General features: G+C 36.0%; 2 protein-coding genes across 2 annotated transcripts; one reads left to right on the top strand and one right to left on the bottom strand.

Moving 5' to 3' along the window:
- The first annotated feature begins 1,095 nt into the window (after positions 1–1,095).
- Positions 1,096–8,213, top strand: LOC309500412 (uncharacterized protein). Its single transcript, XM_082172048.1, has 17 exons — positions 1,096–1,336; positions 1,441–1,549; positions 1,640–1,720; positions 1,993–2,337; positions 2,483–2,587; positions 2,720–2,952; positions 3,039–3,217; positions 3,958–4,051; positions 4,131–4,205; positions 4,639–4,753; positions 5,459–5,576; positions 5,666–5,757; positions 5,917–6,034; positions 6,140–6,241; positions 6,299–6,472; positions 7,170–7,346; positions 7,518–8,213. Exons 1-10 carry the CDS (start codon positions 1,256–1,258, stop codon positions 4,750–4,752), a joined length of 1,416 nt encoding a protein of 471 aa, XP_082028174.1. The 5' UTR covers positions 1,096–1,255; the 3' UTR covers position 4,753; positions 5,459–5,576; positions 5,666–5,757; positions 5,917–6,034; positions 6,140–6,241; positions 6,299–6,472; positions 7,170–7,346; positions 7,518–8,213.
- Positions 8,214–10,708: 2,495 nt separating this feature from the next.
- LOC309502416 (uncharacterized protein) lies at positions 10,709–17,085 on the bottom strand. The gene is made up of 7 exons (XM_082174831.1): positions 17,078–17,085; positions 15,624–15,786; positions 15,151–15,240; positions 12,491–12,760; positions 12,152–12,219; positions 11,563–11,606; positions 10,709–11,228 (listed from the first exon to the last, which is right to left on the bottom strand). Exons 2-7 carry the CDS (start codon positions 15,688–15,690, stop codon positions 11,171–11,173), a joined length of 597 nt encoding a protein of 198 aa, XP_082030957.1. The 5' UTR covers positions 15,691–15,786; positions 17,078–17,085; the 3' UTR covers positions 10,709–11,170.
- Positions 17,086–18,333: the final 1,248 nt, after the last annotated feature.

The raw sequence follows: 18,333 nt of genomic DNA, 5'->3' as shown, positions 1-18,333 counted from the left end.
AAAATAAATTATTGTAAATAATCAATTCATGATATTTACTGTATCCTTTGCATGCATTTATTTTGATTTGTCATTATTATTTTTACTAAAATAAAAATATCCGAGGGACCCCCCTAATTCTATTTTTTACTTCTTATGGGGGGTCCCTAATACCTTATGGGGGGTCCCGGATCCCCCCAGCCCCCCCTCAATTCGAGCACTGCCTACTATCTAACGTTAGCTTCATCGCTAGCAGCATGTTGCTATTTCACATGCATCTGCAATTTCTGTCATATTGCCACAAATAATTTCAGCCTAATGTATCCAAAACTGTAACGTTAAATGTTTTCTCTTAGAGAAAAAGGTAGTTTCAGCATTATACAAATAGGTCACAACAGTTTTACAGCTATCCAAATGATTTAAATTCAGGGTATCAATTCAGCTAGGTATAACATTTTAAAGACTTAAAAAAAATGCAGTAATGGCAAAATCGGTTGACGGAATCAATTGTTCATTGTACATTCATTGTTATTGCCTATTTTAGGTTATAGCCACAAGTCAAGTCATTTATTTATATATTGCTTTTTACAATACAGATTGTTTCAAATCAGCTTAAAAAAAAAAAAACCCATTAATTTAGTTCATTTATATAGCCGCTCTGGAGAAAACAGTGATGCCATTATCCAGTTCAGTTCAGTTCTCATAATGGTGCCAATGCAGGCAGATCAATAATATTGGTGAATATTAAGTGTCCCCACTTCACATGCAAAATAAAATTTATTTAATAATACCCACTAGTGCAGTGGTTCTCAAACCTGTCCTGGCGTACCCCCAACACTGCACGTTTTCTTTCTCTCCCTAATCAAACACACCTGATTCAACTCATCAGCTCATTATTACATGGGTTAATGAGCTGATGAGTTGAATCGGGTGTGTTTGATTAGGGAGAGAAAGAAAACGTGCAGTGTTGGGGGTACGCCAGGACAGGTTTGAGAACCACTGCACTAGTGCATTCAGATTTATAGGCACAAACAGGTTGACAAGGACCAGTCCGTGCCCACACAGAGCCCTGGTTTGTTTTGTCTAATCATCTCATCTGTTTCTTTTCAGGTTTTTGTACCCATCCTTTATCACTGAAATATTTTACAAATCAATTGGTTCTTTTAAGAGCCAGTTTCTTTTTCCTCCTCTCTCTCTATTTCTCGCTTTCCTGTTTTGTATTTTTTTTATGTTTTTACTTTATCCTTCAATTATTTCTATTTAAAAACATCTACAAATGGCATCAGAGTCATTACAACAATTTAATGAATGGCTGGAAGCAGCAAAAACCATGGCTGATGAGTTGGAAACCCAAAAAGTAAAATATTTCATTATTTCTCTATCATGTTATTTACCTAAATTTAAAAGAAAATGCCTCTGCAAATGCTTCCCCAAAATGTATCATTTAGTTTTTACTTACAGACTAAAAAGAAAAGGAAAAAAAAGGGAACTGAAGTCTCCAATGTGTCCTGGAGGAAGAGAGACCAGCATGGGTACATCCTACCACAACGTGTTCAGAAGAAACGATCTGGTCAGTAAAATATACTGCATACTGTTGTTCACAAGTGTCTAAGCTTTTGGTCAGCAGTGATGTTTTCTATATCATTACGTGTGTTTGCAGTTAAACCTGCCGGCACTAGGGAGCTCTCAGAGGTCGAGGACGTGCAAATGAATGATATTCCGCAAGAGGTACCAAGTCTTGGTAAGCATATTGAATTGAAAGCCTAAATAATTTCAGCTTTTCTATTTAAATTTAAAATGTCACATATAGGCAACTGTTAAAGTATGTAATTCCCATTCCTATCATGCATATGAAGTGACAAAACCATATAAGAAATTGCTAATTTGCTTTATTAAAATGCATTATTGCAACTGGCTTTTTCCTTATTATTATCATTTAATTTTGTATTAATTTAGATCAAAATCTTCAGAGGCTAAAAAACCTGCTAACTTCTGTCACTGTCTCTGCATCAGTGGAAGTAGAAGAGACACCCACCATGTCTGCATGGACCAAAAGACAGGTCATCTCTGAAAAGAAATTCAGGGCTGCAATGCCAGAGATTTTGAATTGCATGTCGGCTGCAGAGACAGTTACCCAGCATTCCTGTCAACAATGCAAAACTCTTGATGCTGTTGTCCGGTGCTTAGACTGTGTCCCCTCAGGAAATCAGTTTTTCTGTTCATCATGTGACACCGAGATCCACCGAAAAAATGTTTTCCATGATAGGGAAGCAATGTTTGATGGTTTTTTAAAACCCATTCCACCAACATCCGTAGTGGTGGATGATGAAAGTGGCCAATATCAACTCCGTGAACAAGGTATGTTCAGATAATGTAGTAGTAGGTGCCCTCTGCAGTTTCCTTTAATTGAATTTTTTTTTACTTTGTTGAGTAAACGTGTAGACATTACTGATATTACTTTCTGAAATTTGACTTTCTGAAATTTGATTTTGACTTTCTGCAGTGTGTATGCTTCCAATTCCTCCACCGATACAAATCTGTTCCTGTGGTCCAAACCTTGACTTCAAAATGATCCCAGGAAAGCAGACCGTATTGGTGACTATCAACGGTATGTCTTGTCACTTCCTTCTACCTTTTTATATCCAACCAGATGAAGTCAAGCATAATAATGGCTTACTATATTCTTTTGTACTGTGCTGTACAAATACTGGCCAAATAGTAAACGCATGTTTGTTTTAAGGTCCATACAACCTGTGCCTGCCGTGTATAAGCTGTCCACTTTGCTCTTCCAAATGGACTCCTGGGATTAGTGACTTGCTTCAATACAGATACTGGCCAGCAACCACCAGCTGCCAAATGCTGTTTAAGTTTGATCTGTTCTCATCATTTGAGCAGATGAAATTAGCCAGCCCAGCTTTATCCCAACAAGCATTTCTCAGAATGCTTGAACATCGATGTCTTTGCACTGGTCGGGTAAGGGCTGTTTTAATTTCCAAAGTGTTTGAATTCCAGACTTCAAAATGTTTTATTTACCAAAATAATACCATCCTTCTTTCCAGACGGGTAGTATTTGTGGTGACACCTTCCACAGAGTCTTTCGGGAGTTTTCCTTCTGCAATTTTAGGAAAGAAGATATGTGCCTGATGGAGCCCTTTAAATGCCCAGCATGCACACCAGACATGCTGGCTATATCTGCAGACGGCAATAGAAAACATTACCGGTTCAAGAAATCCAAAGGGTAAGTGTAATTTTTCATTTCTTTTTTTAATTTGGATATAGGGTGGTGCAATGGTATTTTTGTGTCCATGCTGCATCTCACCTGTCACCCAGTGCTAGATGCGATGGGCTCTAGACCCCCCATGCCATGACCCTCTAAAGGAAAAGCAAGTATAGCTATGGATGGACTGATATATAGAGAAACTGTACTTTACCTTATTGCTGTAAAAAATAACAACCATTCGTGGCATCTAAACCTATTTCTTCAACATAATTTTTTTGGCTCTAGTCGTTATATAATTATACTTTTATTTGAAATTCATGGAAAGTAACAAAATGTGTCAAATGTATGATTGCTTCACATTCAAACGTAAATGCTTTTACAATTTAAAAAGTGTTTTGAGAGATATAGCACTGTTTTAAACAAGCTTTACAATTCTATGACAGCAATCTGGTAAATTGTTCAGGAACTTTTTCTCCCTTCTGTAGCCTGAAGACACAAACAAAAATAAAGATGTTATTTCTATTTGTACTTTAAACAGTATGTTTTTACTTACACAAGTTAATTCCAAATTACAGCATTCATTTCCACAGGACAAATACAATCTGATACTCTAAACACAGTGTTCCAGATCAAATGTGATTTATACAGACTAAAATGTGTGGCACCTTTATGGTTAATTGTTATATTAATTTAGGTGAATGCAATGTTAAATCATTATTATGTAATTGTGTTGGCGATGAATTCCTCTTATTTAACAGGACAGACGAACCATCTCTTTTTGATGGACTGTTCATCGCACAAGATGCCAAAGTATCTGCCTTTGTTGACCAAATTAGAAGCCAGATGTTAAGTGTAAGGATTTCTTTAACTCTTTTTAATTGAATGTTTTCTTGTCCTGGGATTACATGTAACGTATTGTATCTACTTTCAGAGGACAGGTCATGATGTCTGTGGACCGGCAACATTTACAGCAGGCAGAGAAATAGCACAGAAGTCCAGGGCCAAGGTGGATGAAGAGGGCCTTGAAATAGCTGTGTGCAGACATGGAATTTTGCTGCAAGGCTTGAACCACTACCGTGGTGAAATAAATGCCCACCCAATGTTCCTGCAGAAGGAGCTGGCACAAGCTGCAAATGCAACACTCTTTTGTATGGACATTGCTTGCAGGTAGATAGCCATTGCCAAATGATAACTGAAGTTTTTACTGATGTTTTACCTTTATTAATAACCATTAACACCATGACTAGCTAAATATCACACCTTTTTTATATTATGGAATTAGAAAATGAATATGGCTACTACCTTATCAGTACTGATATGACAAATTACCATACATATGACTACATACTGTAGTGTTATTTGATTGGTTACAGGAATTGTACTAGTCACTTAGGTCCTGGTTTGTCTCCTTACCAGTTTTGGCAATTTTTTCTTTACAGGCACTGGCCTTATTTGGAAAAGATGGCAGAAAAGATACCCGAGCTCCAACCACTTACCATGATGAAGCCTTTTTTATCTGTAATGCATGCCAAGGCTCACACTGGCAAATGTGAGGTACTGTGTGCGAGTTAAGTTTACGTTTTAATGTTAAGTTTTTTTAGAAACATCCTTACAGCATCAGAAAAATTTAGCTTGATTATTATCTCGGAAAATATGCACGTTTCATAAGTCAAAAGTAGTACCGGTAAACATTATTGAAATACTTTAATGCAGTGGTTTTCAGACCTGTCCTGGAGGACCCCAGCACTGCATTGTGTACAGTATGTCTCCCTTATCTGACACACCATATTCAGGTCTTGCGGTCTCTACTAATGAGCTGATGAGTTAAATCAAGTGTCATATAAGTGAGATATACAAAATGTGTAGTGCTAATCTTCAAGGACAAGTTTAAAACTACTTATTTAGTGTCTGTGTGTGTTGGGTGTATATATACACACAATGCTTATGAACTTTTTAAACATAGTTAACATTACTATCAGTGATCACACTGTTACAAGAGAATTGATCATTCTGGTTGAACAGCAGGGTTGTTTGCAGGATTTGCTTCCCGATCCCGTCCAAAAGTTCTAACTGCACAATTGCAGTTGTGAAAGCTTTTCTTTCATTGTTATCCTACCTCAGAACATTTTATATATTTAAAATATTAAACATCAAAATTTGCTCATGGCACCAAATTCAATTGATGATACACAAACTAATAAATAAGATTGATAAAGGTCTTTAGAATGCTAAAGGTCTTGGTCTTCTTCTTTGGAGCAGGTTAGGTGGGGCGGTAGAAGCCAGGAGGGTGCAGGAAACACTGTTGGTGAAGAGGTGGAACAGGTCAATAGCTTCCTTTCAAGGGCAGCTCTTACTACAAAGTACATGACCAAGTCAGGTTGGTTGAAAAAAAGGGTTAACCATTGTGTTTGACACAATGCTAGATTGTACAATTGATTTGTTCTTATCGGTTTTGTTTTTTTATAGGCAGAGGAGATATGATTACTGTACTTGCCATGGGATGGAACAATAGGAAGGTGGAGAGTCTCCACAAGACACTGGCGAAAAGATTTGTCAAAGTAAGAAGCCTAGACCGCATGTTAAGGTGTTTCCTGGGCCCTGGAGACACTATGAATGTGATTGTGCTCTCCCCTGCATTTTCTTTCAGGGGCAATTGTGGTTAATTCTGCAGTGATACTATGTTTTCTGTCATTTAAAAAAAAAATCTTTTTAAATAGATTACACAGAGAGCAGAAATGGAAGCAGCCAATCTTGAGAGTCTCAAGCAGGAGTTAAACATCTCTATGGAGGATGCAGATCGGTGGGTGTGTGATGTCAAGCAATGGGCAGCCACTGGTATGTAATATAGTCGCTGGTGTATACATTTCCATATATATTTGTCTTCATTTTTGATACTGTGTTTTCTGTAATGGTCGACTTTGCTTATTTCTGGTTTTCAAGAGAGAGACATTACTCACAGTAGCCAGGAAGAGCTCCAGAGTGAAATCGATGAGATTATTTATTCAATCCGAAGAAAGAAGCATGATCTGTATCGACAAAATGGTATTTGATACTACATCACTCAACTTGCATTTTGTAAAAAAAAAAAAAAACCTACAGACAGCAACCAAACAAGGCAACGCAAACGGAGAAGACTTGGTGAGCTCAAAAAGACACTCAGAGAGAAGATAGTGCTGTACAACACCATTCCTGGCTGTGAAGAGAAAATTGGCACCGAAGCAGCATGCAGTCTCTCTGATGACTTGATTCTGCCTTGGGAAGCACAAGGAGACGGTAATTAATGTGTTTTATTTTTGTGCTTTTTTGAATTCACAAAATGCAGTTGATTGTTAATATAAGTAATAACACTCAGCAATTTAACACTGCCACCCAGTAAAAAAGGTGTAACATACAGTAAAGAATAACACATTATATATTCTGTTGCTATCTGAAAAGTTATCTGTAATGTTACCATATAAAGACATAGTGATAATCTGATAGTTATTGTTACTCCTGTAACACACCTTCTATACTAGTAGTGGTCATCACTTTTCTTTTATATATAAGAGCTGCAATAGCCAAATACATTTAAGAAGAGAGCCATATCTATTCTGAAATGGCAAAATCCAACCCAAGCATGAAATAACAATTAGATATGTCTTTAATTAAAAAAATAAAAACATATCTTAATACTGGCCTGAGCATTTTTTTTTTTTTTTTTTTTTTTACTTTCTGTTGTATTGTAATGTAGTGTGATGTTTCAGTTGTTGTCAATTGTGTATTGGCTGCATTATTATATGCATACTTAAGGGATGATACAGTTAGGATATTGTTATATTACTACCCTTGTACATTTTTATAAAGTTATTCATCAATATTATTCTCAAGGCGCTCAAAATGACTAGTGAAGAACACTGCTAGAGGTAAAGCTGAATATGCTGTGTGTTAGTGTTTGAAATTTTTTCCTCTCCACTTTTATTTTCAAAAATAGTGGCGAGTCTCCGCTTGTAGAGACGACTGTTTGATCAAGTCATGCTGGTCAGGCGCATGGAGGAGGAGAAGATAATAATTGTAAAAGAGATGACTCAGCATTATCAGCATCTAAAAAAAACATTGGACAAACTGGACAGTCTTCTTCGGGAAACTAAAGAGGACATCAAGATCCATAGTACGTACGATAAATGTTTTTTATTGAATGTGTATAAATAAGGTTATCCCACTAACCAGGATGTTATAGTTTCCTGTAAATATTGCTTTAAAAAAATCACAATTCTTAGTTTTTTTTTTTTAATGAAATACTGCTTAATAATCGTCAATTTTCTTCACTTTTTACCTCAAGATCCGCCTAGAGAGCTGACCGAAGATGGACACAGGGGGCTCTACTGCTGTATCTTACACAAGCGGCACATTCTACAGCAGAAACTTGCAGCATCACCAGCACCTATGGCAGTGTCAACACAGACCCTTCCCTCTTCTTGCTGGAGGAAGATGTTGAAGAGGAGAGTGAGGACAACTGCAGTCCACAACTTTCTGAAGAAGAGTTTTAAAGTTTTAGAACAAACATTTGAAGCATTGGATTCGTCATCTTCCCAAAATCTGATTTTTGAGTCTGGAAATTAAATATTTTTCAGATTAATTAAAAAATAAATGAGTAAAAGTCAGTCTTACCCTGAGCTACTGTGTTTGTTTTTTACACCAATATTTTCTAACTCTTTGCAGATTTGAATAACAGAAGGGTCTACATTATCCATAAGCCTCTGTCACCATTGTTATAGAGGCATAGCTTGCTTACTTGTTACTTTTATATTACATATTTTACACGTGGCATTACATTACACCTACAACTTTTAAAAATAATGATTTATTGCAAATTTAATAAATATTTATATTAACATAAATTTTTGGTTGTTGATGCAATATATTTAATATTACATTTAGCATATGCATATTAATTTGTATGCATAGACTTTAGCACAAGTTGTATATCCCATGTTAAAACATTAATTAATTTGAATAAAACTGACAAATACTCTTTTTCTTCCTCACTTTACATTAACTACAATACTACTCATACAGATCAATACAAACTACAGATTTTGTAGAATACAGTGTATTTATATTTTAGATCTTGTAAATATATGTATTCAATATTATTTTGCATCTATATCCTTAACAATAATTAACATGATCATAGTGCCCTGAATGCTGATACTGATGTTCTTAATTTTATAACTTTTCTTTTGCATTTTGCTCACAAGTGGCCAAAGCAGGATATTAGTTCATAACAATACATACAAGTTAATGTACACATCATTCATATTACTTTTTCTTTATTTGTATAATGCCTGTGAAACATTGTATTGCAGGATTTTACTCATTTAACTTATTACAGCAATAAACAATCCTGCATATAGATTGATATCTAGGGTTAGGGTTAGGTACGCGTGTGTGTGAGAGAGAGAGAGAGAGAGAGAGATAGAAAGTGTGTCTGTGTGTGAGAGAGAGTTTGTGAGCAATAGGGTTTAGGGTTAGGTGTGTGTGTGTGTGTGTGTGTGTGTGTGAGAGAGAGAGAGTGTGTGAGCAATAGGGTTTAGGGTTAGGTACATTTGTGCGTGTGTGTGTGTGTGTGTGTGTGTGTGTGTGTGTGTGTGTGAGAGAGATAGAAAGTGTGTCTGTGAGAGAGAGTGTGTGAGCAATAGGGTTTAGAGTTAGGTACATTTGTGTGTGTGTGTGTGTGTGTGTGTGTGTGTGTGTGTGTGTGTGTGTGTGTGTGTGTGTGTGTGTGTGTGTGTGTGTGTGTGTGTGTGTGTGTGTGTGTGTGTGTGTGTGTGTGTGAGAGAGAGAGAGATAGAAAGTGTGTCTGTGTGTGAGAGAGAGTGTGTGAGCAATAGGGTTTAGGGTTAGGTAAATTTGTGTGTGTGTGTGTGTGTGAGAGAGAGAGAGAGAGAGAGAGAGAGAGAGAGAGAGAGAGAGAGAGAGACAGAAAGTGTGTCTGTGTGAGAGAGAGAGTATGTGTGTGCCTGTGTTTGTGTGAGAGAGTGTGTCTCTCATAAGATCATGATTAATTTGATAAATTCTGCAATTTGTCATTTTTAACTGTTTAATCACAATTTTTTTCTTGCAATTTGAATTCATGCATTTTACTCCTTAGACCTCCCTAACACACACACGTTATGCCCTCATTGATTTTTATGTTGGTTAAGTTAGTGAAATATTAGGTTTTATACTCTGTCACAATAGATACCGGTGGGAAACGCCATAGTCAGAATTCATTCAAATACTTAAATTAGGCCTATTTACACAACACATTCCAAGACATCCATAATCTTGCTTTGTCATTTCATGAAGGAGGCTTAGTGAGATGAAAAGGTTGTCATGGACAAAGTTACACCCTGGAGGAACTTCTGCTTGTTCGGCTAGACCTCTATGGGCTAGAGTAGACCAAGGACTACATTTGGGCCCTGTCCTAATAGGCCAGTTTCATTGAGATGTGTGTGCACTCATTCAGTGCACTGAAGATGGGCCATGCATCGTTGAAAGGGTTGTTTGGGGCACACCAATTGGTTCTCGTGAAGCATCTGCCTCATCCTCTAGATTCTAGAGGATGAGGCAGATGTTCATGAGAACCAATTGGTGTGCCCCAAACATCAATTGTGACCGTTAACAAATTTACACCTCTTACAAGCAAAATATATATGCAGGAGTATAATTCTCAAAATATATAAGTAGTAGACCCTTTAGAGAATATATGTACAAAATTTGATAGTTCTATCTGTTAATTAAGGTGTTTTATATAATACTTTTTAGTCTGAGGAATACATCTTCTTCTAGATGTGCAAGCAGGAAGTAAACTGATCTGATCATGTGACCTTTCACACTAGTCACATGACAGTAATACATTTTAATCACGACAATCTATTTTTTTCTTTAAAAAGTTTAATTTCTTGCCCAAAGCCAATAACAACACTTAAATAAGAAAAAATATGCGGTCATAATTATGACCAGTGGGATTAAATGTGTAGCAAAGACAGGGGTTTCCCATGGCAATGATTATATCTCTCAGGCCAATAACAAGTTTTACAATGAATGGGTGATTTCATAACAGAGGATAAATCTTGACTACATTACCCAATTATATCAAAGCCCAGTGACGGGTGGGCGTGGCATGGGGCATCATTTAAAAGCATTGTTCTCGTGTTAATAGTATTCAATCGCTGTCTTCCTTGTGTTCTTACCTACAGAAAAAGGACGTACCAGCTTCAGATGGTTCTAAACCAAGGCCCAAAAGTATATTGGTCTATCCTCCCATACACACATTATAGATCTGACTGTGGGCTAATAGGTCATTTAGGGTAATGAATGATAATAATAATAATAATAATAATACCAACAACAACATGGCTTTCTTACATTTTCAGCAGTAAACAGATCATTAAATGCATTAAGGGTGCATATGTTTTCTCTTAATCTAAAATTACAAATATAAACAATGGTAAAAATCAAGAGTATATGAAGGAACAGAGCCAGTGACATATTTCAAAACATTTTATGAGTCCACTCATCAAAAACAGATAATGTTCTGTACAAAGCAGCAACAGAAACAGAACACAAGAATAAACCAAACTGCTATGTCTTAACACTGAAAGACAAAATTGCAAGTCATATAAGGCATCCATTTTACAACCTAGCAACAAAAAATACATCGGAACACACACACACACAGACACAGACACAGACACAGACACAGACACACACACACACACACACACAGACACACACACAGACACAGACACAGACACACACACACACACACACACACTTAGTCAAAAAATGGCTTGCTTGAAAACTCAGTTCCCAGTTTTGCACAAACAAATATATAGAAGCTTATTCTAATTATGAATTAATAGAACAAAACATTGCATATAAAAAGACAATCATAATACAAACACTGTTACTTTGACACTGAGGTTGAGAACACATCAAGAGATTTCTTTATGATGAACTTTGAATATTTTCTCTTGGCTCCCAGGAGTTTTTCCACTTTTTCCCACTGTAAGACAGCAAAAAATGTTAGTTACAATGCTTATTAATGGAATATAAATACTATCTTGGTTCTCAACAAAGGCTTGATAAAAAAATACTTCAAACTAAGAGTGGTTGAAAACATTAAAGAATAGATAAAAAAATAAAAAGCACACCACATTTCAAATTATATTTTAATTACATTGAAGTCTGAAGTCCTGATCAAACTGCAACTTCAGTTAAAACTGAATAAATTTTTTTGCAATGTAAATTTTTCTCTCTAATGTTTTTATATAAAAAAAAAAAAAATGTTCCGTCAATTTTCTACAGTACAGCATATAAACTTCAAATAATATGCATACCATCCAGAGCAAGGATGCCACTGCACCAACACCTCCGCATGACCCTTAGCAGAAACAGAAAGAAACATGGGTTAATGTTAATGACATTTACTTACAACACATGAAGTTACAGTCATACATCTGCTGAACGGTAAATACAAAATTAAATCCAAGTGAAAATAAACAAAGTGAAATAAATAGTTAGTTGGACTAAATCTATCATAATAAGCATAATAAAACTTTAATTAATAATTATTAGCACAATTCAATTTATTACTATATTATCAATACAATTTTGTAATATTGTATACTGCAATACTGCAGTTTTTATTTTTGTCACACTACCATTTCTATGGTTAAGGTTTTAAATTTGCACAACTTAAATTGTGAAGTAAAATATTTCTTATTACACGGTTTAACATTATAACACAAATTATATAAATACCTAAACCTTACATTAATCATCTAGTATATTTTGTAATGTTTCTTTTTTGTGCAAATACATTGCAATTACAACATACAAAAGTACAAAATAGTATTGTTGCTGTGAATGTTTTTTTTTAGAAAGGGGGGGTGGGGTTATTTCAGTATTTTGCTATTTAAAACAAACCTCCCTGATTCTTTTCTTCAAAATTTTTTTGTAGGGGAAATTGGTTGAGTCTTTATGCATGGGGCATTCTGAAACAAATAAAAATATGGTTATAATTTGACACAAGTAAAATAAAAAGTTCAACAAACAATCAACTCTTGGTTTGGGTACGTTATGGTCACAACACTGAATAGCTTAATATAAATATGTTGCAATATGTGTAAAAGAAAATATTACAATATTTACATTTGTAGAATTCTAACCCAGCCTTTAAAAAAAACAATGAGAAAGGCCATGTTCTTTTAGCTCTAAAAAGCTCTCATTATGTTAAAATAAAAAACAAAACAAATCCACACATACCTTTATTGTCTGCTTTCCTCTTTCTTTTTCTTTCTTTTCCTGAGGAAGATACTGGACCTGGACTGCCTAGCTCAGTGGACAGTTTAGAATAGGAAGAAAGAGTTGAGGCCGGTGGCAGAGAGGAGACCAGAGAAGAAGAAGGTAAAGGACTAGACTCAGAGAAGGTGAAAACAGGATGAGAAGCCAAGGAGGAAGATGCAGGAGGAAGAGTGTCAGACTCAGGGCTGAGCAGAAATGAAGACTCTGATGCTGGGTCTGCTGATGGAGTCTCTGCACACATAAAAATAAATAAATAAAAACTGCTGGAATACACTATACAACTTGTAGCCTCTGTTCTGGGCACAATAAACTAAAATACATGTGCCTACATTGCTTAGGAAACACATAACCAAATAAAACAACATGGGCCGGTTTCACATACAGGGCTTATATTAAGCCAGGTTTAAGCCTTTCACCATGTCCTAACCAGACGCGATGCGATAAGATTCCAGCGACAAGCAACTTGCCTGTCCACACCAAAAGCGACGCGACTGCGAGATGCGTCAAAATCAATCAAAACCCACAGCCAATCAGAACAGCATGTAGGCGGGGCCGGGCTCTCGCTGCAAATGCATAGCACCAGGGTAAAGACTAATCTTGACGGCATTCGCAAGAAAATGTAACCTGTGTGTGTTACACAGGTTATGTGAAGTAGCCTACATAATGAAATGTACACTTATTACACCATTTAAACATTATTTAAAATACATAATGAGTCACTAAAACAATATTTGTCCAATAATAGACTTGTTTGTTCACAGTTTGAATGTTCTTGTTTCCCCATTCGTTTAATTTCAAGATCTGATGTGAATTCTCCATTGTTGCTTTTACAGCTACAAAGCTGGAGCACTGAATGATATTCAGAGTCACATTACACACTTTTAACATTAAGTAAAGCACATAAACAGTATGTTTAAAGATTATCATTGCCACACTTTGTGTTTGTTGTTCCAGCGCGGCGTCACAGAAAAAGAGAAACCGTTTCTAAAATAGAATCGTCACATGCTGCCGTTGCGGCTGGTTAGGACAAAAAAAATTATTAATATGGAAGATAACCTTTTATCTCCTGTCGCGGTGTTGATCGCATGTACTAAAGACACGGTGTTTGTTCAATTAGGACATTTAAGTAACTTTAATAAATGTGCCCTATGGCAGCTGAAACATGCATTATAGTCTGGAACTAGCTTAAGCCTTGTTTGTGAAACAGGGAAAGTGTTTGATAATCATAGCCTGAAGCTAAAAAATAAATACAAATAAAAGTCTGGCCATCATACACTACATTATTTTCTGTGAAATGTTACTGCCCAGAATGTGTAGGCTGGCTCTGACTTCTAGCAACTAGCATCAATTTCTGAATTGAGGCAAAAATATGGGTAAAATTCATGTAGTGTATTCCAGCCTTAAGCTGCACAAAGACATACATGGTGTGAAATTGTAAAACCAATACACCATTACACCACCATGTACAGATACAGTTCATACAATGTGCTCACCTTAACAATATAGTTTACTATAGTATAGTATGTAGTAATCTATGGAAATAAATTGTAGAATTAAACAAAATATATTTAATGTATTTTGTTGTTTTCAAGGATGAAACATTTATGATTTTATGAGTGTAATGAGTGTAACTCTTAGGGTCTGCATTTGGACAGATATTATTATTTGGTGGGTGACAGGTAGCCTGACGTCGTCATACTCAATTCTAGTCAGAATGTGAGTCTGATACTTTTCCATAGAGATTTGATTATGGGGCGTGTCTCAACCAAACCAGGAAAAAAAAAAACTCTGCACTCAATTGGATAGACCTACAACCAATCAGAGCAACGGAGTAAATGACGCATGTTCTTCATTCATATTTTCAACCAACAAAATGTCGCGGCTCTCTGTTCCTCTTTTAAAATGAATGCGCTGTCGATATAACAGACGCGATGGCGGAATCTACACATGATGTTTCATAAACAAAGTTCGGGAGGAGCACGTACAAATAATCAATCCAATCAACTTGTCATCAAACAATACCATGTCTAACGTTACCCTATCTATCAGCATGAGGAAGCATATTCACTCTGTAAACTTACCTAACACTCCTTGACAGTTTTTCAGCATCCCTCCACCACCCCGAATCCTCACTCTTGTCTTGTTCTCTCACAACCAGGAATACGGGGGAGTATGGCTACCGAGCCCACAGCCCTCTCCTCGGACAGCACGTCATATACGCATTTATTCTATCGACTTATTTGTGTGAAATCTTATAAACGCATTTATTCTATCTGACTTATTTGTAAATGTGAACTCGTGAAATCTCAATTCTCCAGCAGCAGTCGTCTTTGTTGTAAACTAATTCAAATCAAGCGCTCTTTGGTGACGTGGACGATTACGTTGCATTGCTCATCTGTCCATCATCGTATAAAGCCCGCCCTGACAATTTGATTGGTCCGAACAATTTTTGTTCGGGCATAATAGCTCCTCAACGGAGCGAGTCCAGACCGAACTTCCCGACCAAAAAATATTGTGGGCGGGGTTCGGGCTGGCACCCAGGCTAGGTGACAGGTGCAAAAAAAAATAGTTTGCTGTACAAGAACATGTTAGTTAAATTGAATGAAACATTTTACCATTACCGGTAAGCAGAGATGGGGAATCTGATGCTGGGTCTGCTGATGTGTTAATGGCAGAACTCTCTCCCGTGCTGCTTGGTGCTTTTATAGCCACTGTTGGATAAAAGAAACTGTGATGTGGACATGAGAGTAATAATAATTAAATAATAATTCAGCAAAAATAAATAAATAATAAAATAAAGTGTTATTATGGTTTTATTATTTTATTTATTTGTTATTACGTTTAAGTCCACATATGGGTTGTTTTTATTAATGTAATATCAATTTAACATTATCAAAATAATACCCTGCTCAAGTTTTATTATGTAATTTCCCCTATGTAAAAACATTGGAAGTATTGTTTTTATATGCAATTTTTAAAACCTAAGGTGAGAAAAAAATAATAATAATCATAAATATATATATAATTGAGGATGCACTAATAAGCAATTAAATATGTGAAAATTCTGCATGCATTGCGCATTTGTGTTTATTACCATTAAGAAGACTTTCATACAACCTCTTTATGGTAAGAAAAGCATCCTGAGTTTCTTCTGTATCCATCTTCCAAGGACAGAAGCACTCAGCAGAAAAACCATTTGAGGTTCTCCTGGCAAGGAGAAGGAGTGGGAACCTCTCTAAAAGCTCCCACTTGTGGAGCTGGAATAAAATTGAGACAGAATTATAAAACTAATAAGGGGGAGAGGGAGAGAGGGAGAGAGGGAGGGAGAGAGAGAGAGAGAGAGAGAGAGAGAGAGAGAGAGAGAGAGAGAGAGAGAGAGAGAGAGAGAGAGAGAGAGAGAGAGAGAGAGAGAGAGAGAGAGAGAGAGAGAGAGAGAACTTCTTTATCAGACCTGAGTACAATGGAAACAAACAAATGTTACACCTAAGTCCTTATGCACTGAAAAAAGAATTGCTTTTTTCAGAAGTATTACGGAGTAAACCAGAGCAAACCAGTCTTTATCTTTACCTAAGTTAATATCAAGCCTTGCCATCTCTACTCTGATATATAACTTAAGTCCAAAAAGGGGTAAGGGTTATAAGGTTCTATTATGTATTTTACATCTGTGGCCAAACATAATACCCAAGTTTTAAGCACTGTCATCCCTCACAGTAAAAATCATATTATATTATCTAATGTTAATGTTAAATGATGATTAAATATTTTATGATGTCCATTGCAGATATTCATACATGACTATAACTAAGAAATATATTTATTACATGGCTTGGTTGAATTCTAATATAGAATGCGGTCTGTTATTTCTTGTTATTACATGGCTTGGCTGAATTCCAATGTAGAATGCGGTCTGTTATTTCTTTATAACAGACCGCTGAAGTATAACACACCGTTGCCATGAAAAACAGCGCGTTGCTATGGACGCGGAACGGACAATTTTCTTTGGCGGAAGCAATACAATCGTTTTTAAATCAATAAACTCCTTTTAAAATCAATAATTCGTGGCAAATTATTTATTTATTTTGTAGGTAGCCATGTAATAAGCGGAATAATGTATAGAGAGGCGGTCGTTATAGCAAATAACAACCCCTTCAGGCTGATTCAAGACCCTCCGCTTCGCGTCGGGGTCCTGTTCAGCCTGTCGGGGTTGTTATTCGCTATAACGACCGCCTCTCTATACATTATCCCTTACATAACTGCCACTGCTAAGGATAACACACCGTTGCCATACAAAGTAGAGCGTTGCCATGGACACGCAGGATTCTAACCGTAGAGACGAAACACACTATTTTCTTTAGCGGAAGCAATACAGTCGTTTTTAAATCAATAAACTCCTTTTAAAATCAATATTGTTTGAACAAACAAATACACCCACATTATATAATTGATGCATGTGACCTAACAAAAGCTTTGTGGCACTGTGTTTGGTAAATATAATATGATCATGCTTAAGTGGATAAAAATCAACATCAGATGACTTGGGTTAGTCACCTTTGCTGTCTGTCCTCTAGCCTTATCCTCTAGCCTCTAGAATGTTTATTCTGTTCCTGGCTTTGCACCTGTATAAAAAAAATAAGAGACAAATAGCACAATGTTACAATGAATATATTGGTCATACAGTTTATAATTCTGAAGAGCTAAGAAAGAGAAGAGAGTTTTTCACTAAACGTTAACAATGACTATAAAGATCTATTCTATTCACACACACACACACACACACACACATATATATATACACACACACACACACACACACACACACACACACACACACGTGTGGAAACAATTCCATTCTAGTTATTATCATACATAATTCCATTATTTTATTACAAATATTTATTTTATTTGAAATAACAACTATTACATCTATTTTATTTATTGTTAATTATTAGTTAGGCCTATGATTATATTTGCAGTATTTATTTATTAATTTCCACAATTGGATATTTCTGGAAAATATTATCTCAAATATGAATGTACGTCAATTAATAATTAACTGAAACGTAGGCCTAATTCACATGTTAAATACTTTAAAATAGTATTTGGATGATCGAGTCAGATTAACGAAATATGGAATGGACGTTTTAACAAAATGTGTGGACTTTTTACATGGTCCCTTACACACAACGTTTCCAATTTCCGAACGATTTCACACTAAATACTAACTTTAAAATGCATGTCATCTGGTCAAATGATTTGACCCTCATGTTCAAATAATGAGAAAAATAACGTCCCTTAATGATTTGACACGCGACGTATTAACGTCAGGCCTATTCAATCTTGAATAGACGATATAATTATGTCCAGTAACAATAATCCATCTCTTTTTAATAATGTTAAGTCGATAAATATGAATAAAAGCGAAGTTTAATGTCACCTGTGATGTTCACGCTGTAGGATAACTTTTTTATCTCCATTTAACGTTAACTGTTAGGCTAACGTTACGTTAGATATTTCATTGTGTTTCTTATTTCATACGTTATTCTCAAGTAAAAACCTCTAACAAGTTAAAAAATCACCACAAAGCAAGATGAAACAGCACAAGCGCCTTGCACATTATTTTGTTCAAAAATTATCATATTATCAAGGTTATTATCAATATAGCCTACCTGTATTAGCCACGGATTAGCCATCTCGTAGAAAAATGCATCAAGGCGACTCTGCGTGGCATATCTCCCGCCGCCTATAGGGGCACTATTTTAGGAAATGATGCAGTGGGTCGTATTTAAGGAAAGGTGCAAACGACC

Source organism: Leuciscus leuciscus (assembly GCF_965113295.1).
Source record: "Leuciscus leuciscus genome assembly, chromosome: 1".
Classification (NCBI taxonomy): domain Eukaryota; kingdom Metazoa; phylum Chordata; class Actinopteri; order Cypriniformes; family Leuciscidae; genus Leuciscus; species Leuciscus leuciscus.
The sequence above is the reverse complement of the archived record's forward strand: the minus strand, read 5'-3'. Positions and strand labels throughout refer to the sequence as shown.